The sequence below is a fragment of the Gracilinanus agilis genome, chromosome 4 (genome assembly GCF_016433145.1).
Source record: "Gracilinanus agilis isolate LMUSP501 chromosome 4, AgileGrace, whole genome shotgun sequence".
In the NCBI taxonomy this organism is placed as follows: domain Eukaryota; kingdom Metazoa; phylum Chordata; class Mammalia; order Didelphimorphia; family Didelphidae; genus Gracilinanus; species Gracilinanus agilis.
Window position 1 is genome coordinate 157,026,142 of NC_058133.1, and position 27,989 is coordinate 157,054,130.

At 38.3% G+C, this 27,989-nt stretch overlaps 2 protein-coding genes across 3 annotated transcripts; one reads left to right on the plus strand and one right to left on the minus strand.

Annotated features, from left to right (window-relative positions):
* Positions 1 to 4,694: 4,694 nt before the first annotated feature.
* On the minus strand, positions 4,695 to 22,641 carry SPRTN (SprT-like N-terminal domain). 2 transcript variants are annotated; one of them, XM_044671942.1, is made up of 5 exons: positions 22,375 to 22,641; positions 14,580 to 14,679; positions 9,297 to 9,425; positions 6,792 to 7,065; positions 4,695 to 5,324 (listed from the first exon to the last, which is right to left on the minus strand). In XM_044671942.1, the coding sequence occupies exons 1-5, from the start codon at positions 22,596 to 22,598 to the stop codon at positions 4,864 to 4,866; spliced, it is 1,188 nt and encodes a 395-aa protein (XP_044527877.1). In that variant the 5' UTR covers positions 22,599 to 22,641; the 3' UTR covers positions 4,695 to 4,863. The 2 variants fall into 2 exon arrangements, with proteins under 2 accessions (XP_044527877.1, XP_044527876.1); XM_044671941.1 differs by having other exon boundaries at positions 4,695 to 5,339.
* A 523-nt stretch (positions 22,642 to 23,164) lies between these two features.
* EXOC8 (exocyst complex component 8) lies at positions 23,165 to 26,099 on the plus strand. The gene has a single exon (XM_044672754.1). The coding sequence runs from the start codon at positions 23,165 to 23,167 to the stop codon at positions 25,349 to 25,351; it is 2,187 nt and encodes a 728-aa protein (XP_044528689.1). The 3' UTR covers positions 25,352 to 26,099.
* Positions 26,100 to 27,989: the final 1,890 nt, after the last annotated feature.

Consider the following 27,989-nt stretch of genomic DNA (forward strand, 5'->3'; position numbering starts at 1 on the left):
AATAATATAAAATTAGTTATTTGAAATATTTACTATGGATGGCTTAATTTTCTTTTAATTAAAAAAAATTAAAACTGTCTCTTTTTAAACCCATACCTTCTTAGTAGCAATTCTTGTTCCTAGGCAAAAATTTGGTAAGGGCTAGTCAGTTGGGGTTGTGACTTGCCCAGGGACACCCCTAATAAGTGTTTGAGATCACATTTGAACCCAGGTCCTCCTGACTCTAGTCCTGACTCTCTAACCACTGTGTTACTCAGTTGCCCCTAAAACCATCAGGTTTTTTCTCCCTTTCTTTAAAAATTTTTTCTTTTTTTCCTTTTTCTCTTTCTTTAAAAAAAAATTTTTTTAACAGGTGCCTCACCCTTCCCTTCCCTTCATCATAGAAGGCATCATCCAAAAGACAGATATGTATATATAAATTATCATTTTTTAGTTCATTCTCTGGATGTGACATTCACAATTTATTATTCAAGTATTAAATCTGTAGCTGTGTATGTTCTCTTAGTTCTACTCATTTCACTGTTCATTATCCCATGTCATTCTTGCCACATTTTAAAAAAATTAGCTTGCCCATTATTTCTTATGGTGTAGCAGTATTCCATCACAAACTCATACCACAATTTGTTTAGTCATTTTCTAATTGATGGACATTCCCTCATTTTCCAATTTTTTGCCACCACATATGGAGCAACTAGAAGTATTTTGGAAGATATAGTTTCTTTTCCTTTTTCTCCGATCTTCTTGGGAAACAGATCCAACAATGGTATTGCTAGGTCTAAGGTTTTATAGTTCTCTGTGTGTTAATTCCAAATTGTTCTCCAAAATGGTTGGATTGATTCACAGCTCCACCAATAGCGAATTAGTATCTCCATTTCTCCACTTTCCCTCCAACATTTGTCATTTTGCCCTTTTTTTCATTTTAGCCAATCTGATGGGTGTGCGGTGATATCTTGGAATTGTTTGGGTTTGCATTTCTCTAATCAGTAGTGATTTAGAGCCTTTTTTCATATACCTGTATATGGCTTAAGCTATCACTTTTAAGTCATTTTTCCTTCCCATTTCTCACTACCATTTTTATTTAAAATGTTTTTAAATTGCTTTCAAAATCTGAATTATTGAAGCTAATCTCTAATATATTTTTTAAAAAGCCATCCATAGTTTTTATCTTAAAATCACATGAAACCTCTAGGTTTCACAGTAAATAGCTGACCAGGCAACCAGCACCACCTATCAGAGTGGATGAACTTGCTAGCATATTTACATAACTTCCTTTTAGGGGGCGGCTGGGTATCTCAGTGGACTGAGAGCCAGGCCACGAGATGGTCCTAGGTTCAAATTTGACCTCAGACACTTCCTAGCTGTGTGATCCTGGGCAAGTCACTTGACACCCATTGCCTAGCCCTTACCACTCCTCTTCTGCCTTGGAGCCAATACACAATATTGACTTCAAGATGGAAGGTAAGGGTTTAAAAAAAAACACACACAAAAAAAAAACCTTCCTTGTAGTTCCTGATGTCTCCTCTCCAGTTCAACAAATACAAATAAAGCACCTAGCATGTGCAATGTGCTCCAAGTACAAAAATGTTAAGTCTCTGCCTTTGAGCACTGGAAGGATACAGTATGTGTACGGAGAACTATTTAATATAAGGAGATCTGAGAATCAGAAGGTTGGATGAAGATGGTTGTACCTGAAATTTGGAGATAGAAGAAAACACATTTGGCAAATTTAGTACATGCAATGGCATAATGTGGGAGATCAATGCAAATATATGTGGGGAAAGATTGCAGAGAATCTTGAATGTGCTAGAGCAGTGGCTCCCAAACTTTTTTGGCCTACCGCCCCCTTTTCAGAAAAAATTTTACTTAGTGCCCCCTGGAAATGATGAAACTATTTATTGAACTCAGAATAGAATGTAATAAAAAAAAGTGTGGCCATCACTACTCACCTGGATTGCTGCAGCACCCACCAGGGGGTGGTAGCGCCCACTTTGGGAATCACTGTGCTAGAGAGTTTATATTATATCCTAGAGAAAACAGGGAAACTCCTAAGAGTATTAAAGGATGGGGGTGTCATGGTTGGACCTGTGCCTTTGAAAGACTTTCTTGGCAGTAATGTAAAGGATAAATGTAAAGGGAAGAGATTAGAAAGCAAGGAGACCAGATTAGAAGTTATTACAAAAGCCTAGCTGAAGAATGAAGTTTAGACCAGGAAAGGGTTCAGGTAGAGGAGATAAGATACTGCCAAGTCTCCAATTGGGTCTGTCTAGCAGCAGTTAGAAATATGAACCTGGAATTCAGGAGGGAAGTTATAGGGATAGAGATAACTGAGTCTGTGGGAGCGGATAAGCTCATCAAGCAAAAGAAAGGATCCAGGAACACTTGAGGGATACTCTCATATAGGGGGCAGGAGATAAATGATCCAACAAGAGATCGAAGAGGAGTCAGAAGGATAAATTTTCATTGTACTGAGAACACACAGGTGAAGGGGTTCTATCATGGCAGATTAGCTACTTCTTTGCAACCTACAGTCTTAAAAGAATTGCCCAGAACAATGTAAGGTTAAATGACTTGCTGTGGGTCACAGAGCTAGTATATGTCAGTGGCAGGATTTAAATTCAGGTTTTCCTGGTTCCAAAACTGGACCTTTATCCACTAAGCTATAGCTGCCTCTCTTTGAAGGAAGGGGGTGATCCTATGAAAGGAGAGTTCCTGTCAGGGACAAATTGAGTGTCATGTGAAAAATTAAAAAGAAGAAAAAAAGTTTGACATGCTCATAGAACAGGGGTCAGCAACGTATGGCTCTTTCTGCAGGAGCCATAAAGTCAATTTTTTTTTTTCAGGCACTGTTACAGGAGCAGCACTGTGAGCACTGTACAGCTCTCATGAAATTACATTTTAAAAAATGTGGTGTTTATGGCTCTCACGGCCAAAAAGGTTGCTGACCCCTGGCCTAGAGTATATGAGGATGAGTAGTCATACTAGAAAGATTGGGACCAGGTTGTGAAAGGCTTTCAATGCCAAACTGAATAGTTTATACTTGATCCTAGATGAGAGCAAGAGCAAAGTTGAAGACAGGGTGATTGAGACTGAAAATAATAAAAGCACGAAGAGATTGAGACAATGAAAAATGAGATGAAAGATGAGAAATCTGTAGATGTGATTGAAGATAACTGACATTTATAGAAGTTAGCATTTATATGCCATTTAAAGATTTACATAGCGCCTTACAATATTATTTTACCCTAATAATCCTGGGAGGTAGATGTTATTATTGTTCTCATTTTATAAACGAGGAAAGTGAGGCACAGAGGTTTAAGTGACTTGCTCAGAAGCACAGAGCTAGTTATCTGGAGTCAAATTTGAATTTGGGTCTTTGGCTTCTAGGTGTAGCATTCTATATGTTATGCTACCTACGTTCCTCTAGAACCTGTTAAGGCTTGTGCTGTGCTTGAAAAGCCTTTAAGAATTTCAGGGTCATTCTCCACATCACAGTGGGGCTTTGATGTAGGACTTTTGTGGAGGTTAACTTAGCCATGGATTTCTAATATCCATGTCAGGACAGCCACTTTTATCTATAAATACTAATTTTCAAATAAACTAGCTTACACCCAGTCTATTTCTCAAATAAAAAGTAAACAGTTAGAAAATTATCATTGTCTCATCATTACAACCTAGAAAAATTTTCTCAAAGCAAATAGATAAGATTGTATACTAGGATTCAAAAATTCTGCTTTAAAAGTTATAACTATCATGTCTGTATGATTTTCTACTGATGGTACATAAACAAACCAGTCCTTTGTTATGCATATGTGACTCCAATATACCTGAGAAATTGGCTTAACCAAATTTGGTAATGGGCATACAAATTAATAATGGCTCTCTGCGTTAATCAGCAATATGACAACTGCAATGACGTCAATTTACTATCTTTGAACCTCAATTAAGTGGACCTACTAATCTTGCTTTAAGTCTTCACAAAAATTTAACAGAGAAGAACTAGAGTATTTAAAAAAAACAACCCTTATTAAGATATATTGCTTTGTACTTGAGGGTTGGTTGTAGTTAGTTGGATCTGTTAAAAAAAAGTGCTTTAAACTTTGTTTTGCCCCTATGTTTGCAACTCTGAACACCATTCTCAGCCCTTTGGGTAACATCTCAATATTCCAGCTTGACTTTGGGTCTCTTATTTGGTAATTTATCTTCATTCCTTGAGATGAATTTGAGTTCAACACAGTTTTATGATTAGGACTCATGGCAATAGCAGACAGTACTGATTAAACTGTTCTTAGGTTTCATTAATGGCGTGATGTGGGTTAAGAAATTTCCCAAGTGAAGATGCACTGTTTGTCCCTTCCAGGAGATATCTTTTTCCATGTGTATATATATATATATATATATTCCAATTCACTGGCAATATTCTGATGAAGACATACAGAAAATAGATTTAAACAAGTCATTATCTAAAATACAATAGTTTAAAATCCTTTTTATTCATAAATGTCAAAATTGAAAAATAGATAACAAAACTTGGTAAATGAACCATGAACTGTACTATACAGGGGGTCTTAAAACTACTTTAAGATGTTTGGAAATAACCTGGATTTATTTGAAATGTGATAATAGAAAAATATAGAATCAAATTTGGAGCTCACAGAAAGAGCCTTCCCAATTTTTTAATCCATATATATATATGTACATATATATATATATATACACACACACACACATATATATATGATTATTACAACTCTTTAAGTTCTTGATGAGTTAGCATGATATACCCATGAGCTAATTTTTGCTACGTAATTAAGACAAATTAGTTTCCCAAAGACATTTGCAGCTCTAGGGTTTGGCAATGGTTTCTTACTTAAGGCAGGAATCCAAGTGTTCATTAATGTGAGCCTCTAAAACTTGAGTCTGGCAAACAGGGCAGCTCACCCCTTTTTTGTGACTAATTAAATTGTTAGAATTCTGAGATGAGGTGACAGGGAATGAATTGCAGTTTGTGCCATTACCACTTGTACATATGCTATTAATTTGTTCTTTTTTGATAAAAAAATTGGCAAAAGCAGTTTTGTTTTCAATTTTGGGTCTCTTATTTGGTAATTTATCTTCAGAGCTGTTAATTCTCTGGGATGAATTTGATTTTAACTCAGTTTTATGATTAGGTCTTATGGTAACCAATGAGCTGTTTGGATTGAGCAGTTCTTGGGTTTTGTTAATGGTGTGATGTGAGTTGATTCGTTTCCCAAGTGAGGATGTACTGCTTGTTCCTCCCAGGAGATAGCCTTTTCCACTGAAGGGACTCAACAGCTGGCTCCCTCCTTCCTTTGGTTTACCTGCAAAAGATGGCCATTAATTATAAGATTTTTCCATTCATTCAAAACCAGGAACAACTTTAAGCCAATTCACCTTAGCTAGTGGGAACTTCAAAACATAGAGGTTGTATCTGAGGATGGAGGGGAGCTATACTGTATGTATGTCCATATGTAATATATCTGTATCCTATACATTTGCAAAAATATCCTTTATGTATTCTACCTAAGCACTTTTATAACAGCAAACCTTCAACTAGAAAGTGACTTCCAAAGCAAAAATTCTTCCTCCATCCTGAGTGAGAAAGGTACTAATCAGAAGAGAGTGACGGGGCAACTGGATAGCATAGTGGATTGAGAGCCAGGCCTAGAGACAGGAGGTCCTAGGTTCAAATCTGGCCTCAGACACTTCCCAGCTGTGTGACCCTGGGCAAGTCACTTGCCCCCATTGCCCACCCTTACCACTCTTCCACCTAAGAGCCAATACACAGAAATTAAGGGTTTAAAAAAAAAAAAAAAAGAAGAGAGTGACACCTCCATTCAGCAGGAAGCAGTTTGATGAGCAAAACTGTTGCCCATATTCCCTCTTGGACTCATGGCCCCTCTCCAAAATCTCCCCTGCCATCTTCTTCCCCCATTTTTTCTTTATTATATACATCAAAAGATGGGAATGATAAGACTGTGGAACCAAGACCTCCTTTCTCCCCCAACGCCTACCAAACTACCAGGCACCCCCAGCCCAGCTCCTGCCCAAACAGAAACTGCCCCAGCAAAACCTGGCAGGATAGCAAAATTGTGTCTGTTCCTTAGCTTGGCCTGCATGACTGATAATCAGCCTGAGAACCCCCCCCCCCACCCCCAGAGACCAAGGTTCCCCACTATCTCAGGGTAATCCAATTGGCTGAACCAAGTGGCTTACTTTGGCCAATAGAGGCAATTCAGGTTACCTCATCCTTGATAGCCATCCTATAAGAAGCTAAACCCATTTCCACTCAGGTGGAGACTTGGCAGCCATCTTTACTGGTGCTAATTTCCCCACCTCCCCGGACTCCACAGCCACCTCTACTGGCACCGGGACCCCTACCCACACCCCTCCTTGCCTCCAATTAAGCCTTGCTATACCACCTTACTCTGGTCTCATTTGTCTCAGGGTTGGGCCCCTGTCAGTCAGATGGACAATTTTCATTTTTGTACTAAAATTAAGCTAAAAGCTATCTGAATATACCACTTAATATGAAAATACTGCCTTTACATCATAGAGGCAGGTGGCACTATGGAGTGTTAGATTTAGAATCAGGCCAAAATTCAAATTCTGCCTCAGAGCCTCAGTTTCAAAATGGGGATAGCACCTACTTTATAGGGTTGTGAGGATCAAATGAGACAACATATATAGTTTTGTAAACCTTAAAGTGCTGTATAAATGCTAGTTATTATTATGCCAAGAAAAAATAAGTAGAAGAATGTTAGTCAGGGTACCTTTATCTTTACTTTCTGTCCCCAAGCTTGGATGCTTTCCTAGATTTGTTGTCTTCTTGCCTGCTTTTGAATAGCCCTCTGGTTCTTTGACCTTTATATATGTGCCTCCACAAGTCCTCTGATGCTCAGACCACCAATAATCTTTGGCTGATGGGGCTCTGTTCATTGCCCGTTTCACATAACCATAGTAGGGTTTTCTGTGCTGGCAGGGCCCATTGCAACGCCACCAGTGTTGACGATATAAATCCACCTCATTATGAAAACTGTGGTATATCTGAATTAAAAGAAAAATTTTTAGCATTTATTCATCACATTCATGGACAACCTTGCTTTGCTTTATAAACTATATTAGAATCTAGAAGGCAGCATAGTAGAGATAAGGGAAAGAGCCAGAAAACTCAGGCTTCCTTTGTAGCACTGCCATTCCTATAGCCCATGGTGTTAGTCTGACAGAATTTCTCCCTTTCTGAGCATCTATTTGCTCACATGTAAAATAAGAAAAGCTAAACTAAATTACATGGAAGGTACTTTCAACTATAAAATTCTAAGACTCCTATTTCACCTTCTAGTTTTCCCTGAGCTTCAGAAGGGTTCTAATTTTATGCAAAAAGCATGAGGGTTCAACTTCAATTAAAAGATGAATCTTAAGCATAAACAGAGGAAATTTATCCTTTTTGATCTGAATAAATTTAAGGAAATGTGAAGTCTGAATTATTCAATTCACCAACAAATTCAGCAAACATGTATGATGAGGGCAGCTAAGCAGCACATGGGTCTTGGAATTGGGAGGAGATGGGTTCAAATATAGCCTCAGACACTTCCTAACTGTGTCATCCTGGGCAACTCAACTCTAATTACTTAGCCCTTGCCGCTCCTCTGTCTTAGAATTAATAGTAAGACAGAATGTAAGGGTTTGGGGGATATATATATCTCACAGTCTGAAATGTAATACTAACATTTAAGTTATATTGCTTTTAGCAATATAATGGAAATATCTAAGGTAAGAAAGATCATGTACTACCAAAATAAGTAAGGTAGACATAACACTAAACTGTTCTGGGGTAGATAGGTAGCACAATGGATAAATTACCAGGCCAAAATCAGGAAGACCTGGGTTCAAATCTGACCTCAGACACTTCCTAGCTGTGTGCCCCTAAGCAAGTCACTTAATCCCAAATGCCTAGCCCTTGCTGCTCTTGTCTGAAGACAAGAAGGTAGAAATTTTAAAAACAAAAGACTAAATTGGATGATATATTATCAGAGGTGAAAATATTATTCTAACAAAAAGTTCTGAAGAACTAAATGCTTTGATGAAGAAATCATTGTAGCACACGATTTTCCAAATTAGTAAATGTTCTTTCTGCCTCTTTCCATGGGACAAAAGAGCAGCAAGAGTGGAAGAAAATGTGTCTAATGGTTTATTGTTTTGCTTAGGATAATCCTATTTCTTGGTCACTGATCAGCTACTAGTAGGGGGGAAAAGCACCAATCTCAATTCCTGTTCCTTTACTCTGCCCTGCCTCAAACACCACAATCATTCATCCTCTCAAAGCAAATTTTATTTACTCAGCAAGTATTAATTTAATTCATTCTGTACCACATGGTGGGATTTGGGTAGAAGAAAGCACCAAGAGCCAAGTAGGGGAGGGCTCAGGACTTCTCCCCCATTTAGTACCATGCTCAGTGGATCATAGGATTGGACATTTACTACTAGAAGGAAGTAGAAAAGGTTGGGAGATAAAACAGCAGCAGTGGTAACATTGTACTTGCTTTGAAGCTCTTCCTATATTATATTCATGAAGTGTGAGTGTTGTGTATGTGTGTTTTCATGGATATCTGGCTCAGTCAGATCTGATCAGCTGAATCCCTCCAGAGTTTATTCTAGGGCAGAATAAGCAATGACTACAGCAGTAAAATTAGACCAGCCTAACTTATGTAAATCATGGCAGAGCTGAGTTTACCTCTAGTTCCTATTTCCTAAAGAGTACCTGAAACAGAGCACACTGCAATTAGACAGGTTTAAAAAAAGTTTCAACATAAACAACTTTTTCTGATTACAGTTAAGACAGCTGAGTGCACAGAGGCTAAATAACTTGGAGTGTGTTATTCTCGGTCATGTGTCCTTATTGCCCTTGAAGTAAAAAAACACAATAATGATGAAAATATTTCCATTCACTTTTGACCTGAAATTTTGTATTGTTATGTATTAGTATATAACAGAATACAATCAATACAAACATATGTATTTATTCCATGACGAAAATTGTGTGAAGTAGTATAAATGGCATTCATCTAATAATGGAAGACAGAAGTCCAGGAACAAATTTCTAGCTCTACCATTGATTCATCTGTATGGTCTTGAACAAATCACAACTTCTTTATGTCTCAATTTTCTGGTTTGTAAAGAGAAGATAACATACCTCTTCCTAGCCCCTCAAATTTTAGTACAATTAATGAGATGCCTAAAGAAATCAATACAAAATTTCCTAAGTATGGTATACTTACTGTTATATTGGCTCCAGTCAGGCGATTGATGCGATGCATATGTTTACAAAACTCTGGGCCATGACTTTCCCGGTCTTTGTCATTATTAGTGACAAATAGATATGCATGTATCATTTCATGTAATAGTGTCTAAAAAAGGATAAAAGAAAACCAATTTATCATTACTTTTATGAGATGGAGAAAAATTAAACTAAGGTGAGGTTTATGCTTTAAGTTTTTTTCTTTTTAAAGGGAGAGAAGGAAAGTGATAATCAGAAGAAAGAAAAAAAATTTACAAAAGCCCTACCACTACTATATCACTAAGTGTATTTAATCAATATTCAAATGGATCTCTAAAGTGCTGGAGGCCTTCCTTCCTTCTGACATTGTAAGCATACCAGTCAAGTACTCTAGCCATACATGACTGGCCCATCTTCTCTTTCTGTCATATAATTCTTTGATGACACCTTTTACTCCTGTTCTTTTCTGGAATTCTCGACTGGTCATATGTTGCAGCCTGCTCACACCCACCAAGCCCCTTTCCATTGTCCTTTAAGTAATATTTATTTTTAGTTCTTTTGAGCCAATGGTATCCCACATCTCACTGCCACACTCCAACACCAATAAGATATTTTGTATTGAAAAGGTGGGCTTTTGCTTTTATGGAAAGTGCTTTGCAATTTCCCCAAAGCAATCCCAGCTCATTCTCCTCTCTCCTTCCAACTCTGGGTCCATTTTTTTTTCCATCTATATACTGTCTATCCTAGATGGAAATATAATTGGACAAGCACTATTGTATCATTCAGATACGTGTTGAAATCTGGGCAATAGATATTTCTCACTTATTTGGTTCTTCCTGCAGGGATGGATAAACCAAAATCCTTTTGAGAAATTATAGATCTCTTCAAAGAGGTAGCTCTGATTATGTCTTGGAGTTTGATACGATCATAACAATTTTACCTACAAGCAGGGACGTCTGGAAGACTTCACCAGTTAGTGGGAATCCCTCCTTAATCAGGAATTTGCAACTAGATCTCCCTTACTATGGTGAACAATTTTTATGAGCAAACATCTTCCTGCTTGATAACTTGCCTGATATTTATTATCAGAGAGTAATTGAATAGTGCTATCTGTTCTTAATTAAGTCTTTCAAAGAATACTGAATGATCTTGATATGTGGATGGGAAACACCTTGTCATAAAAGAACCTGTAAAATAGTATTTGTTGTACTGAGTCAACTGCTTTTCTATAATCAACAAATAACTAGCAGAATAGGATCTTATATGTTCTACATCTTTTAGTCAATGGTAAGACAACAGATGAAATCCTTTTTTGAAAATCACTTGTTCCCTACTAATACTACCCTACATCAAGTATGCCTTAAAATTACATATAAATGCCTTTCCAAAAGATTGTGTAGATGGGAGAGTGGGCATAGAGATCACCTTCTTTTGTGGTAAAAATAAAGTTTGAAATCCCCCCCCCCCCATATCTTTCCTTCCATCCTTCCTTCAGCTAGTTACCTTGTATAATGGTAAATTTACTCATTTTAAATATATCTTATTTTAATTTATAAATAAACCTGCTTGATAAGATTAATGAAACCTTATAATAACACGCTTTTCAAAATCTTTTAAGTTTTGTTCCATGTCAATTCTGAGAGGTGTTATGAATACTAGAATTGTTACTGCTATAATTTGTTTTAATATTACATTATTATATTATCAATCAACAAGCATTTATTAAGTGCCTAGTATAAGCAAGGTTTTGGAGACATAAGACAAAAATGAAACTTTCTTTTCTCAAGGAGCTTTGATGAGGGAAGACAACATGTACATATAAAATATGAACTAAATGCAAAGTAATTTTAGAGGGAAGACTCTTGCAGCTGGGGATAAAAGGAAAAGCTTCATGTAAAGATGGCCCTTGAGCTGATCTTTGGGGCATAAAAGGGATTCCAAGAGGCAGAGGTGATGAGGGAAGGCATTCCACATGTTGGTGAAAGCCTGTGTGAAGGCATCAAGTTATGAATAGTGGAAAAACTATATGTCAACTGTACAAAGGCTGAACAAAATAATTTTCTTAGGTTATTATACAAAATGTATCATATATAAAACAAACCTTATTTAATACTAATACATCACAAATTTTGAGTCACTCTAAGCTTCCAAAGCAAATAAGGTTTTATCAGTATCCTACTAATAATGTTAAATTTATTTTAAATGTAGCCAAAAAATGTTAGTTTCTAGATTTCAAGTCAATTGACTTAATATTATTAAATATGGGTCATGACTTTTACCCTACTCCAAATCCAGTTCTTGGGGAATTAGTGATGTTGGGGTCTCAAAGGCCATGCTACAGGAACATAAACTCTTGCAGATCTGACTAAGCTAGAAAAAGTATGGGATCAGGGTTAGAAGTATTTGTCATTCAAGGGCTGGCCTAGCTGAGTGTAAAAAGGCTAGTCCCCCCACAAGCATGGCCAACAAATGATGTCCTTTTTTGGCTCAAGTATGTATAAAATACTGTCTTCACTAAGGAGAAAGGTGCATTCACACTAATGAATTCACAGTCTATTAAAGACCAAGGTGCTATACTAAGAAATTTGTTTCTCTAATCTGCCATATTGAACATTCTTAGCTTCTTCTGACAGTCCTGAGCTGATCATACTGAAACCAGTAAGATTTATTTCTGCTAGCACGTTAAAGTGAAAATTTTGTTGAACCTAACACTTAGATGACTCAGCAGAATACTGTCAAATTTCCTGTTTTTCTACTGCCTATAGTTTAACCTGTCTTTAAAGAAGGTAAGAAGGTCTGTGTTCACTTATTTTTCTATCATCCTCCTCTTCTCAGTTTCTAACATTCTACCTTTTGCCCAACTGCAAATGTTGATTTGGGGTCATTATCTTCCAACTTTGTCATTTTGTAGCCCGCTCAGATTATTTATGTAGAAAAACCAACCATTTCCCCTTACTTTCAAACATGTCATTAACTTCTTCATCTGTAAAATATAGGAGTTAAAGTAGATAATTTCTAAAGTCTCTCTGACTTTTAAGATGGTCTGAGTCTATGTATAAAAATCTTCCCCATTTCAGGAAAAAAATAGAATATTGTTGGCTTTTATCCCAACCATCTTCAAGTTCTTGGTGGTAAAATTAGAACAGTACATATATTTCTGACCTTGGAAGCAGCAGTACAGGGTACTTAGCATTTAAAAGAGTAGTCAAACTGAACTAATACTCCTCTGTGGCCTTTAGAGATCCTCAGCCTTGTGATAATTAGATTAAGTCTACACTGCCCATCTTTAGATTTAATCACCAAAAGTGAGAACACCTCCAATTTTGGGAGTTCTGTAACCCACATGTGTTAGAATGAGTGATGAATCAGAATCGACTGACTGCCCCCTAGACAGTCATAAGAGAAGTGTCTGTTGTGATTGGACACACAAACTAGGAGGGAGGCACAGGAAGTGATGCATAAGTGACCCCTTTAAAAGGAGAAGGTCTTCTGCTGGAGAGAAGTTTTCTGGAGAAGAAGGCTGCTGGTGAAGGTCTTCTGCTGGAGTCTTCTAGCTTTCCTGGTTTGTGGAGGAGTGCTGGCTGGAACACTGAGACCTTGGTGAGACTGCTTTCAATATCTTCTGTAGAAGTCCATGTGGTGAGTTTAAAGACTGAATTTTCCTGAACTTCTTTTTTAAGGAACTTCCCTTTAATAGAGACTCTATCAATGAAGCTTTGCTTCATTCACCTCTGAGCCTCTGGCCCTCTGACTCTCAGATGAGGGTTAATTAGATCTACCTGGATTAATTAGAGGATCATAGTAATTTACCTACTGTCTTAGATTCTTATTTCCTTATTTCCTCTCTCTCTTGTCAATTGTAAATAAACTTCCATAAAAGTCAATTTTGACTTGAGATTATTCCTTAATTGGGGAAATTTCCCCTGGCGACCACCTTTTAATATATTCGACTAAAACTCCTTTTTCCCCCTTACAGCCTCATGAACAGGCAGCCAGTTACAATTTGATTGGGGGTGGACTATGGAGGGAGGGAAGACAGGATGCAAACACTTGAGTTCTTATAGTGAGTGCAGAGAGGGCCCCTAATTGCAAAATGCCCCCTATAGTAAAAATCTTAAGGGATGAAGTCTTCAAAATTACATGCCAAGGGGGCAGCTGGGTAGCTCAGTGGAGTGAGAGTCAGGCCTAGAGACAGGAGGTCCTAGGTTCAAACCCGGCCTCAGCCACTTCCCAGCTGTGTGACCCTGGGCAAGTCACTTGACCCCCATTGCCCACCGTTACCAATCTTCCACCTATGAGACAATACACCGAAGTACAAGGGTTTTAAAAAAAAAAATTACATGCCAAGGGGGCAGCTGGGTAGCTCAGTGGATTGAGAACCAAGCCTAGAGATGGGAGGTCCTAGGTTCAAATCTGGCCTCAGACACTTCCCAGCTGTGTGACCCTGGGCAAGTCACTTGACCTCCATTGCCTACCCTTACCACTCTTCTGCCTTGGAGCCAATACACAGTATTGACTTCAAGACGGAAGGTAAGGGTTTAAAAAAAAAAATTACATGCCAGCTAACTCATTCAAAATTTATAATAGCATAATCTCATAGTCCAAGTTTTGAGCCATTTAAGAAAATCACTAGCATGAAGGGAGTCTTTTGCATTCCAACATATATCAGCTTTGCAAGCTGAGTAACCAACCAAAGGAGACCTCAAACTGTAACAGAGATTCACCATTTTATATAGGATGCTCTTTTTTCTGTTTGTCAAGTACAAAATGGTTGGGGGAAAGGAGGTTAAATAAATAAAAATTGGGGAGGAGGAAGATTAACAAAGACACTATTTTGACAATTGTCAGACTGACCCTCAGGTTGACAACACCTAGTTTATGGATATCAAAACAAGTAGAGAGAGGAAATTCTTTGGCCTCTTCAGATGAGAGGAATTCTCCTTGTGTTGGCTGCATCAGTCCACTTTTAAGGCATGTCTTTGAGAGGCAGAATTGGATGACATCAATGCTGACCAAACTTGTGTAAACATAGAGCCAGGACTATCAATGTATACTTGCCTTGAACTGACAATGAGATCCCTAAAAGCTAAATAAAATTTCTTTTATAGTTCTTGTACTGGGTCAGTCATTTACACCAGTCTGCTACTAGAGTTTAGGGAGAGCTGCTGCAGCCCTCCTGACACTCATCTATAAAATGAGAAAATAAAATTATACTTCTAAGGTCCTTTCTAGTTCTGATATCTAATTACAAAGATATGAGTCAGGACTTATTTGGAATACCTACCTCTATAAGATCTTTTCTTGGTCTCAGTTTTAAAAGAGGTTCACTAAGGCAGATGGAACACATTCCACCTTTCCCTTCATACCTGCATACTCCAGCACATCTAAAAAAGACAAGTAAAAAATGTAATCATCCAAATTTTAATTATATTTACCAAAAATTCATAGAAATGTAAACAGAAAAGGAATAATTTTTTGTCCCATTGAAAAAATTCTGATACATGGTTTCTTAGAAAGTGCACCAAATCTATTCTTAGTTGTCTGCACCTTATTCTAGGTTTGAATAATTCTACCACCAGAGGTAAAATGTGAAAGCTAAAGATGGACAGTTTGTGTTGCTTACCCAAACGCTGTCATCAAGTCTGTGGGAAAATTGTGATTTAGGAAATGACTCATTTCATAGAAATTTTCATTAGTAGCATTATGGCTCAATAAGAAAAGAAACAAATTTGTAATCAAAGATCCAGGTTTGAATCCTAGGCATTATCCTACCTTTCTAAGCTTTAATTTCTAGAACATAAAGGGGTTGGGCTTTAAAGTATTGTTTCCACCTCTATATCTTATCATTCTGAGAGTCAGACAGAACTAGTTAGCTGGCAGGTGACCTGAGATTTTAAACTTCTCCAGGATTTTGTGCTAGCAAGAAGATGCTAACATAATTAAAGAGATGGAAAGAAGAAAGTGAGAGCCAAACACCAAACAGATAATAAACAAGCATCAGTTCTGTAGATACTTTAAAATCACCAAAACACTGCAGTTTTTCTTAATTTTCAGATAGGAGTGGGAGAGGGAAAGGGATGAAAAAAGTGAAGGAATAATTTGAGGAATGATTGATAAAACATTTCTAATTTTGTTTTATGTTTCCCTTTTCTGCTCCAATTAAATGCTTTTCCTGATTCTGTTGTTATTTCTAGAGAGCAATGTTGCATAGTGGATAGGATGGGGCACCTGGAACTAAAGAAAACTGAACCCAAACTCCACCTGGGAAATTAAGAAGTTATAGTCTCTGAGCCTCAATGTCTTGAGCTTAAAAACAGAATTATATTTGTAGTACATACCTTCACAAAGTTGTTGTGAAGTTCTAATGAGAAGATTATGTAAACTGACTTAGAAATTTTAGTGTTAGGTAAATGCCAGTTATTACTACTAGTTTCTATTAGCAGAGCACACACTAGTTGACTGGTGCTTCTGTTTTACATAGAAGTTAGGCTGGAGACCCATGGGTTCACCACTTACTAGAAACACTAGTTTTTGTTCCCTTACCTATCCTTTAGCATGGCAACTTCCTTTACTTGACTGCCTAGTCAGATAGAAAGGAAGTTTGCCCTGGACTGAGAAAGATGATCGCTGCTACAGGTGGCAGTCTGCTGCTCTACACCCTCTATTACTATCATGGAGGGTTAACTGATATTCTCCTATTCCCCCACTCTATTCTGGGATGGAAAGACCTATATAAAAGAAGGGCAAATCTGTGCTGAAAGCAACAACTAATAGTATTTTAGAGCCATTGAAGCCTAGGATCCTGGAATTGAATTTGGGGGGGCAGATACAAACTTAATGCTGTTAAGTTACATATGGCATCAGAAACTGAATATCTTTGGTAAAAAATAACTGATCTTGAAGATAGAGAAGGGTGTTCTGAATTTTCTTGGATAGGATCCTGGAAGAAAAAGAAAATTAAAAATATAAAAGAATGTGAGGTCTTGATAAAAAAGTTGTGTTTGTAATTCACCCCACCCCAAGTCTGAATATGTATATAAAAAGACAAAGGAAACATCATCATCTAAAAAAAAAAAACAGCTAGCACAAGAAAATAAATGTTATTTTTCTCAAAGGCCAGGTTACAAAGCAGGAAGCAGAATTTGCTTTCATTAGCCTTAGCCTACTTACCTGTAAAAGGGAACTGGTCAATAAGTAGTTCCCAACTGGGAGCCACAGACTTATTGCAAATTGTCTTCAAACTCATAAACATTTCTTTTGTGGAATTTGTTTCTCTAAGTGCTTTAATATTTCACTTTTTAACAGTTTTCGAGGCACAGGCAACATTAAAAAATTCATCTTTTATAAGAGTGAAAGTTCTGTATATTGCTTGTTTACGTAATAAACTAGCATTCTTGAAATTTCTATAACATTTTATATTCTAAGCAACACCCTTGTCCACAGGTTGAATAAAGTAACAAAAGCAGGCATAATTATGATAAAAATATTATACTCCACTTGGGATAATTGCTACAATTGTCTGATAGAATAACTTTGTTATCTTCAGGTAAAGGCGTGTTTCTAAAATGTTTCCACTGCTTTACACCAATTATCATATTATAAAACAAATGGAACAAAAAACATCAAAAAACCTGTCCATCTTTGAAAGCTCATGGCTTTATACTTCCAAAGGTTTTATGCAAGTGTGTGTGTTCTATATGACTTGTTCTTTTCTTAATGGGGAAGGAAATGCGGAAGGGGCACATTTGATTTACTTGCACATTCCAGAGTCTGACATTACCAAAATTGACTGGAGCTCATAAAACATAAAAAATAAAAGACCTGAACCAGGTCTTACAGATAACACATCCAAGAAAATTCAGAACACCCTTCTCTATCTTCAAGATCAGTTATTTTTTACCAAAGATATTCAGTTTCTGATGCCATATGTAACTTAACAGCATTAAGTTTGTATCTGCCTCCCCAAATTCAATTACAAATTTCTTTAAAAAAAGGTCATTTTTCATTCAACAAACAATAAACAAGAGATAGGGAAAAATTTCCCTTATCGGTTCATGAAAAAATTTCTCACAACAGAAGTCCAATTTAACTTCTTTATATCTTTTAGGACTAGAAATAGAAAATGCAAATGACTGGTTTTATTGAGTCTTGATGTCATAAGAACATACATAATCCATTATTTTTCTATATCCAAGTTTACCAAGCATTTTTGCCTTCTTCCTTTCATTTATTGGGTGTTTATGTACTACAAAGCAGTGATCATCAAAACAATGTGGTACTGGCTATGAGATAGGAGGGTGGATCAATGGAATAGACTAGGGGTAAATGACCTCAGCAAGCTAATGTTTGATAAATTCAAAGATCCCAGGTTTTGGAACAAGAACTCACTATTTGACAAAAATTGCAGGGAAAACTGTTAAACAGTATGGGAAAAATTAGGTTTAGAACAACATCTCACACTCTATATCAAGATAAATTTAAAATGGGTAAATGACTTTTAAATATAAAGAGTGAAATCATAAATAAATTAGGTAAACATAGAATAGTGTACCTCTCAGATCTATGAGATAGGAAGGAATTTAAGACTAAGCAAGAGATAGAGAACATTACAAGATGTAAAATGAATACTTTTGATTATATTAAAATAAATGTTTTTGTATAAATGCTTATTGGGTGTTTAGATGGCTTGTAATATTGGGTTGTTGTTGCTATTGTTTTTCTGTCCAGATTTCTGACTTTATCATTGTAGGGAATTCATGGCATAGAACCACAACTACAGATCAGCAATTTTTCTATAACTTAGAATTTTTCCATGACTTTTCTTCTTTCCCTTCAATGTTTTAAGTGGGAAAGCTCCACTCTATGTTTTCTGTGATGTGCCCTTTCTTCCAAATAAACTTGCACTTTGTGATTTCCTAGTCTTAGTTCTGTAGCAACCTTTTCCCACTAATTATCTGCAGCCCAAACTCAGGAGCTCCACAAAAGTGTTATTCCCTTGACAAAATGGCCTCTTCTCCCACTTTTGGTCCCCAAATCATCACTTTAAGGTTCTCTTTTCTTGAAGGATCATAAACCTAGATATTACAGAAATCAAGATTTCAATGCTACTAAAAAAACATATTTATGATTTTAAAAATGTTTATAATTAGGCCATAGCAAATTACTATAGGGGAGAGGGTCTCTGCAGTTCAAAGACTTAGGCAAGTGTTCAGTATAGAATATCCCAGTATGAACCAAGTTTGAGGCTCTAGTTTTCAAAATGATTTGCCTATAGAAGAGGAGCTTGATCAGCCCAATCCTCCCCGAAAAAGATGGCAAATGAGCCAAAGATTTGGAAGCATAGAGGAGGAGAAATGAACCTAGATGATGGAAATAAATGCAAAGAAGGAATTAAGGGGCAAGTTAAACTTACTCTAGAATGAATATAGTATCAGGTTTGGAAGTTACTTCATCTTAGAAATCATCTAATCCAACTCATACCTGAAAAGGAATTCCAAAAAGGTCACAGTCTCCAATTTCAAGACCTCCTATGATAGGGAATTCACAATATCCTGAGATGACCTACTTTACTTTTGGATAGCAAACTGTCAGATTTTTTTTCTTGACAAATTTTTTTTAATACAAAAAGAAAAAATTAGTAGGGTAAGAGACTAAGGAAACCATTTTGGAATATTCAATATTTGTAACCAATAAGACATACATGTATGGAAAATACATAACTAAGTGGCTTTGACAATGAGGAAAATAATCACAGAGCTAAAAAAGAAACTCAGAAATTATTTAATACAAACCTCTCATTTTTTAGGGTTTCTTGTGATAAAAGAATCTAAGAGGTTAAGTAATTTGTCCTACACCAATCATAGCTGTTAATGGGAGAAGAGAAATGGAACACAAGTTTCCTGATTGTTACTAGTTCAGTGCTCTTCCCAATAACTGAATTGAAAGATAAATATCCAGGACTCTTAAAACTTGTTTTCATTAAAATTTTAAAGGTTTTTTTTTGTGGTGGTTGATACCTATTGCCCTATACACGAAAAATAAACTATCTCCTAAGTGTATCCACAATTATCTTTATGAATGGGAAATACTTTATATCCAGTGACTTCTCAGCCTGTTAGCTTTGATGAATTTTTTAAAAAGTCAGTTTTCTAATATACTACAAATTTTACTAGGATAAACCAAATCCGCCCTTTAGTTCCAAGTGCAGTATTCTTTTTATTGCCTTAACTTGGCTTTTCAAAAATGAGCACTAGGTATTCATGTAGGAGCATTGTATCATACATATATTACAACTGCATATTTCAGTAATAAATTAGTGATATTTAGATAATTCATAGTGTACTTATAAAATGAAAAATTATTTAAATCAAAATATACTTCTCACTAAGATAAATAAATAAAATCCAATCAACTTTGGTAGATTTCAGTGTAATACATGGCCCATACCTGGCTTGTTTGCCCTTTATTTCCTCATTGCTGCTCATCTTCTGGGCTAAGAATTATTTAAATTTTTTAAAATAAGATTTTATTATATAGACATGTTTCTCTTTCCACATCATATTCAGTCAAGCTCTGTATGTTCACAATTTCCTGGCTAATTTGTTGGTAGCTTAGTCAGAAGCATCTGGAACACTAGTGGTGGAAGTGTTTGCTGTAAAACTTGCAACAACTGCTGTGGCTTCCCAGAGACAGCAATGTCATTCGTTGATTGGTTAACACTCTTTTCATATTCACCTTGAGTTAGTAATTCCTCACCAAGCTGTATTTTTTTAAGGAAGAAATTCTGAACAGCTTCTGCATCTTTAAGGTCAGGTAACTTAGAAAGTCCAGCTCTCTTTAGCAAGCTTCAGTTTCTTTATTTGTTCACAGAGTCTGTTCTTGATGTTGGGGTTACTCTGTCTCTTGTGGTCAAAGTAAATACAATAGCCAATGAAGAGGGCCACTGTGGCCCACTATGTTTCCAGGAGCTACCTGAGATGGAAGTGGCAGTGGAGGTGCTGTTCCCCACTGGGCTCACTCTCTTTTGTGGAATTAATGTCTCATATATATATATATATATATATGTATGTAGTAGTTCTATTTCAAATTTTTGCGGATGTTCTTGTAATTGTTGGAACATAAATTTTAAAGCCTTCCTGAATTCACAGTGGCTTTTTTCATAAAGTTCTTTTTTAATACCTTAGTGTAGTGTAGCAAGGAGGTGACCCTAGGTTCTTGAAGTCTGTGCCAGCAAACACAAATTGTGACAATTTCTACCCTGATAGAAAACGCTCCAGCAGTCACCGGAACAAATTATACCAGCTTTCTGAGGAGGAACCTAGGTCAGGATTTGTTCCTCTTTAGTAGGTATCTGGTAAAAATTCTTTGCCATAGAAACCCAAGAAAGGAAAAAAGAAAACAGTTCCTAGATCTACAAAGTCCCATTCTGGTTCTAGAATGAATCAATTCAATAAGCATGATTTAAGTGACTACTATAAGCCAAGACCTACATCAAATAGTGGGAATATAGAAACAAAAACAAGGGTTAACAACATGAACAAAGAAAAAAATATAAAAAGAAAGAGTGAATGAGAGAGGGAGACAGAGAGGAGAAGGTGGGGAGGAGAAAGGAAATAGGGGAGAGGGGGAGGAAAAAGGGAGAGGTAGAGAAGGAGAGGGAGAGAGGGAGAGGGGGGTAAGAGAGAGAGAGAGGAAGAGAAGAGAAGAGAAGAGAAGAGAAGAGAAGAGAAGAGAAGAGAAGAAGAGAAGAGCAGAGAAAATGTGTCAGACAGGTTTCCAGCAGCAATTAGGCAATGACCATTAGAAATAGAAAAAGGGAAAAGGAAGAAAAGGAAATTCCTTAAAAGGACTTTGAGACTTAAATGACTAAACTTCCTTTTAAAGGTTGTTGGGAGCCCTGGGAATAATTATCTTCCTAAAGAGAAAACCAACAACCTTCTGTCCCTCAAACACATCTTGATGACACCTCATCCAGCAAACCACAGCAACAACTAGAGTCAAAGGCCTCTGATCACAAATCAAAGAACTCATTCGATGGGATATTCCTATTACAGGCCTTAAGTTACCAACTGATGTTGTTCTTTAACAAGCTGAAATATCATCTCAATGAATGTTACAAGACCTTGTCTGGGAAAGCAGAGACCTTAGTTTTATATATCATCAGAACCTAGGGCTACGGCTAACTTTCTGTTTTTAATCCTTAGCTTCCATCTTAGAATTAATACTGTGTATTGGTTCTAAAGCAGAAGAGTGGTAAGAGATAGGCAATGGGGGTCAAATGACTTACCCAGGGTCACACAGCTAGAAAGTATCTGAGATCAAATTTGAACTCAGGACCTCCAGTTTCTGGACATGGCTCTCAATCCACTGAGCCACCTTGATGCACCCTCAAACTGACTTTTAAGGCTTTCATCTGAGTATTGAGTTGTTCTTTCCAAAGCACACTTTTTGAAAACATGATTATAGGCTTGTCTCAAACCTCTGTCAGCAAGCATCCATTTAAAATGACTGTATAGGATTAAGTGAAAAGATACAACAAAGCTAGGCCAGTGTGCTTCAGGCAAGCAGGGTTTTCAGGTCAAGGCAGGATGAGTTAGCTCTGCTCCGTCTTGACTTCAGTACAGGTACTGCCCAAATGGTTTTCCTTAATCATAGATATGACAGTTCTTCCCTATTAATTAAACTCCAGTGGTTTCCTGTTGCCTATGGAATCAAATAAAAACTTCTCTTCTTGGCTTTCAATGCTCTTCAAAACCTGACCCCAGGGTATCTTTCCAGTTTCAAGGTACATTATTACCCCTCCATCACTCTCTCACAAACAGCACTCCATCTTCCATCTGTCTTTGCACTGGTTGTACCTCAAATTTAGAATGTACCCCATCCTCACCTTAAACTCACAGAATCTCTTCCTTCAGGATGCAATCTAAACCAACTTGTAATTTATCTTCTTATTTATCACTGCAGATTAAATCTGGGCAGGTGCAGATAAACTGGCTGGGAGCCAGCGACCCGTAGCCATCGCCCTCAGCTGGGGTCCGGCCTTCTAGACTCCCCCCAGCATAAGCGGGGGATTTACTTACAGAGTCATTCGAAAGCTCCACTTCACCTCCACCGCTTCCAGCCGCCCCCAGAAATACAGCTTGTTGAACTGCACAAACAGCGCTCGGGGATCTGGGTTGGGGTCTACGAGTTCCCAGGACTCGTCTACAAGGGACTTGGGCTCTCTGGGGGGCGCGACGAACGTCGGGACTTCAGTGTTCCACTCTTCCTGCAGCTTCAGGGCCAGCACAAAGTCCTCTTCCATCGTAACCGCGAGAGTCTGAACCAGAATCTGGGGAAGAGGAGAAGGGAAGAGTCGGGAAAACGGCGAAGGATAAAACTTTTCAGTCCAGCCCCGGACCGCTGTACTCCAGCTTAAGAACTACACAACTTCGAATCAGCTGGTCGGAAGTGGACACTGATCTCGCGAGAGTACGAGGCCGAGGCGACACTAGACTCAACTTCCGGCATTTCCTGGAAGGGCTTGATCACCCTAGCAAAAAGGACAGGGGAGGGTGTTTCCCCCCTTCATTCGCCACTTCCTCCTCCCCAAGTCTTAATTGTTTTTGTTTTTGTTTTTTGCACAGGCGCAGCAGGCAGGAAGCTTCATTTTCCCCCTGACTCGCCTTTAGACCTCCTTGGCTGCGCATGCGTTATCATTACGCAGCAAGCGCCTACCGACAGCTTTCGCGCAGGCGCATTGAGAAACTGCCGATATCTCGCGCAGGCGCATTCCCTTCGCTTCCGCCCTTCTTCCCCGGTCCCTGAACTCCGTTGGAGTTGGGTGGGTCTCGGCGGCAGCGGAGCCCGTGACAGTGACAGGGGAAAGGGATGACCATGGCGATGTCGGACAGCGGGGCGAGTCGCCTGCGGCGGCAGCTGGAGTCGAGCGGCTTCGAGGCGAGGCTGTACGTGAAGCAACTGTCGCAGCAGTCGGACGGAGACCGGGATTTGCAGGAACACCGGCAGCGGATCCAGGCACTGGCCGAGGAGACTGCACAGAACCTGAAGCGGAACGTGTACCAGAATTACCGGCAGTTCATCGAGACCGCGCGCGAGATCTCCTACCTGGAGAGTGAGATGTACCAGCTTAGCCACCTCCTCACCGAACAGAAGAGCAGCCTTGAGAGTATCCCGCTCACTCTGCTCCCCGCCGCCGCCGCTGCTGCCGCGGGCGCCGCCGCAGCCGCCGGGGCCGAGGAGGGTGGCGGCGGCTGCCCGGGAGGCCGAGACCACCTTCGAGGCCCGGCCGGCTTCTTCCCAGGCCACGGGGGCGCTGCCCGGGACAACCAGAGTGCGGGGGAAGAAGGCAAGCAGCGGACACTGACCACCTTGCTGGAGAAAGTGGAAGGCTGCAGGCACCTGCTGGAGACTCCTGGGCAGTACCTGGTCTACAACGGAGACCTGGTAGAGTATGAGGCGGACCACATGGCTCAGTTGCAACGGGTGCACGGTTTTCTCATGAACGACTGTCTGCTGGTGGCCACCTGGCTGCCCCAGCGAAGAGGGATGTACCGCTACAATGCCCTCTATCCCCTGGACAGATTGGCAGTGGTGAATGTCAAGGATAACCCTCCCATGAAGGACATGTTCAAGCTGCTGATGTTCCCCGAGAGCCGAATCTTTCAGGCAGAGAATGCCAAGATCAAAAGGGAGTGGCTGGAAGTGCTTGAAGAAACCAAAAGGGCTCTCAGTGAAAAAAGACGCAGGGAGCAGGAGGAGGCTGCAGCTCCACGTGGTCCACCCCATGCTTCTTCCCAGACCACAAATCCATTTGAGGATGAAGAAGAAGAGGAAGAACCTACTACTCCTGAGGTTGAGGAAAAAGTGGATTTATCAATGGAATGGATCCAGGAGTTGCCCGAGGACCTGGATGTCTGTATTGCTCAGAGGGACTTTGAAGGGGCAGTGGACCTGTTGGATAAGTTAAACCACTATCTGGAGGGCAAGCCATGCCCCCCTCCTGTAAAGGAGTTGAGGGCCAAAGTGGATGAGCGAGTCAGGCAACTCACTGAAGTGCTGGTCTTTGAACTTTCCCCTGATCGATCTCTAAGGGGTGGTCCTAAGGCCACTCGAAGAGCAGTTTCTCAGTTAATACGACTTGGTCAATGCACCAAGGCTTGTGAGCTGTTTTTGAGAAATAGGGCAGCAGCTGTACACACTGCAATTCGGCAGCTTCGAATTGAAGGTGCCACTTTACTCTATATTCATAAGTTATGCCATGTCTTTTTCACCAGTCTTCTTGAGACTGCTAGGGAGTTTGAGACTGATTTTGCAGGCACAAACAGTGGTTGTTACTCTGCCTTTATTGTTTGGGCCCGTTCAGCCATGGGCATGTTTGTGGATGCTTTTAGCAAACAGGTGTTTGACAGCAAAGAGAGCCTGTCTACAGCAGCTGAGTGTGTAAAGGTGGCTAAGGAACATTGCCAGCAGTTGGGTGATATTGGGTTGGACCTTACTTTCATCATCCATGCTCTCTTGGTAAAGGACATCCAAGGAGCTTTGCACAGTTATAAAGAAATCATAATTGAGGCCACTAAGCACCGCAACTCTGAGGAAATGTGGAGGAAGATGAACCTGATGACTCCAGAGGCACTGGGGAAACTCAAAGAAGAGATGAAAAGCTGTGGGGTGAGCAATTTTGAACAGTACACAGGGGATGACTGCTGGGTGAACCTAAGCTACACAGTAGTGGCCTTCACTAAACAGACTATGGGCTTCTTGGAAGAAGCTCTGAAGCTGTATTTTCCAGAGCTGCATATGGTGCTTTTAGAAAGTCTGGTGGAAATAATTTTGGTTGCAGTTCAACATGTGGATTACAGCCTCAGATGTGAACAGGACCCAGAAAAGAAAGCTTTTATCAGACAGAATGCATCCTTTCTATATGAAACAGTCCTTCCTGTGGTGGAGAAAAGGTTTGAACAAGGTGTAGGGAAACCTGCCAAGCAACTCCAAGACTTGAGGAATGCATCTAGACTTATTCGAGTAAATCCTGAAAGTACAACATCAGTGGTCTAATTCATAGCACTTGTATTTTTTCCCCAGAGAGGTCTGTTAATCTATATACAGCATTACTAGTATATTATTTATATAACACATTAAAATCTTCTTTATATCCTTGAACATAGTTTAAAAAATAAAAATGAAAATGGTCATCTCATAGAGTTCAAGATCAGAATGTGAAGGAGAATGAAAAAAATCGTTAAAATTTATCAAAAGTGCAAAACTCTTAATATCATTTGAACTTATCTAATATATTCTTTAATTATCCCAATTCCTTACAGATTGTCGGACATGCCACAGTACTATACTTCATGATCTATGGGCCAGATCCCACTTTTTGTATTATTAATAGTATGTATTTATGCAGCACCAAGAATGATCACATCTGTAATTACATGCAAATCAAACAGATCAACACTTTATTTCCAAGTTCTGTAGGTCACTGGATCACCAAAAGAATTTTCTGGGTATTTTCAAAGGTATAGTGCCATATAAAACAACTCTTAACCTAATATGCATCCCTTTAAAAAAAATGTGATTTAGCTATGTGCATAGAGTCAAAAATATTAGCAGACAAAAATGTTCAAGAAGACAGTATAGTCAGAAACTGAGAATATGCCAATCACTAGTATATTAGAAGGAAAAGCATTAATAAAAATAAATGGTGCAGTTAATTTTGCTAGCACAATTTGAATAAACTTAATTGCATTTATCTGGTTACTACCTTTTTAAAAACATGCTTTGGAAACAAAATGCTTGAAAAATCAACGTGCTATGACAGTCATTTGCTTGTTATTCTTGAATTTTATGATTTTCATTTCCTTTTCTTTGTTATATGTAAGTGTGAGGAATATTTAACTCCAGTAAGCTGCTTGAGAGTTCCATTTTTGGATTATACACTGTCTCAGACTGCAGGTGGGAGAAAAATCTTCATTAAAATGTATCTTTTAGATTCTAACCTCTTAACAAAGAATTTGAAGAATGAATAGAATGTTATTTCCCAAATATATTCTGCCACATTTATTAGTATTGATTTCAAGAGAGTTGCATTTGAGTGTTGTAGAAACCACTGATAAGTCTTGTTTTTGTTTATCTAAAATGAATGTAATGCTTCAACTTAATTAAATACCAAGTGCTTTAAAGAGTCTTGGACTTCCCAAGACTATTTTGACTTACTGTTTCAGCTATCTAATGGATAGTTAATTTTGCTCTGCCTCATTTTGTGCCACTACACCATGATTGCATAGGAAGAAGAAAGGGGCCACATAGGACCAAAGGCCATTTTAAAAGTTTTTCTTTGATTCATGCGTTTCTGTGGCCAAATGATCTGTCATCTTGTAACCAGCATTCTGCCCTGAGACAGCAGACTTATGCCGTTTTGGGGATTTAACCTCATAGAAACTTCCAAAGTGTATGCTTTGTTGGCTTAGCTTTTGAGAACCCAGGATTCTTGATATCATGATGAGGGAGTGTTGGAATACTGCAGCATATTCTCTCTTTGGCTCCCAATTGTGACTTCTGTCACAGATGCCATTTTTGATGGTATCTTTTCTGTTATGTAAAAATTAGCATCATCTGAAAATTATATATACAATTACAAATGGATTCCCATTAGTGAAAGTTCCATGACTTAATTACCAATACAATGAAGTAGCCAGCTGTGTTTAAAACATCTAAAGGTACCAGAGTTCCAGGTTTATTTGGCTAGTTTTCTTAGAAAACCTCAGAGTTATCATGATGGGAAGAAAGACATCAGGTGGGCAGAAACAATTAAAACGTATCTTAATTGATGCTATTGAAAAATTCAGTTTCATAAAGTTGGGGGTGCAGTATTAGAATTTTGATGTGCCATTTAGTGTCTTTAACATCTTATGGAATCAAACAGTTTGTAAATATATAATGTAGGATGTTTGAAGTGATGCTGGCAAAATTAAGGAGTTTTTTAAATTGAAAAATAAAGCATTAAGTAATGAAAATTTAAGAAATGCACATACTTTATTAATGCTTGCTTTGAATAGACAGCTTTTAAAAAACTAGTCATTGGGAATTTTCTGTGCGATGTGCTGCTTTACCATAGTTGTAATTGGTAGAATTATGGTTTTTGTGGGTCACCTAGAGTAGGGAGGTGATTGAAGCTCACCAAAGTCAGTGTGACCCTTGTGCCAAATTGGAAGGATTTATGTAGCATTGTTGGAATTGGATTAGCATTAGGTTCCAGAGTGGTGCACTGATTTTTCCTTTTCTTTTAAGTTCCAAAGCAGGCTTTAAAAGTGAATGTAGCTAGGAATTACCTTGAAATAGAATATAGATTGTAATATTCAGCTTGAGTTGATTATCTTTCCTCCTTCTATTCAAGAGTAAAGAATCACAGATGATTTCAATAATTGCTCTTCAGAAAAAGCTCTGTGAACTAACTCAGGCTTTTACTTGTTAAAAGCCCCATCTTCATAACTTCTGCCAACTCAAACCCATTTTTGCTTAAAATACTATGACAGTTCATCTAGGCAGTATTGGCATTTTATAATTGAAAATTTGGGGCATAAATGACAGAAGGTGTTGTATAAAGTGAGTAAACATTTTACATGTTGGCATTGCTGTGGTATGAATGGGCATAATTCGAAACTTAAAAAAATAATAAAATCCTAAAGTTTCT

What these genes read in the sequence shown, in the direction of transcription:
- EXOC8 (XM_044672754.1), top strand. Translation starts at nt 23,165, where the DNA reads ATGACCATGGCGATGTCGGACAGCGGGGCGAGTCGCCTGCGGCGGCAG.
- SPRTN (XM_044671941.1), bottom strand. Translation starts at nt 22,598, where the DNA reads ATGGAAGAGGACTTTGTGCTGGCCCTGAAGCTGCAGGAAGAGTGGAAC. An exon ending in TGGAGCTTTCGAATGACTCT is followed by an intron (nt 14,680 to 22,374) that starts GTAAGTAAATCC and finishes TGTCTTTTTTAG; the next exon opens with ATGTGCTGGAGTATGCAGGT. An exon ending in GACAGAAAGTAAAGATAAAG is followed by an intron (nt 5,340 to 6,791) that starts GTACCCTGACTA and finishes CATCTTTTGCAG; the next exon opens with GTAAACCAAAGGAAGGAGGG.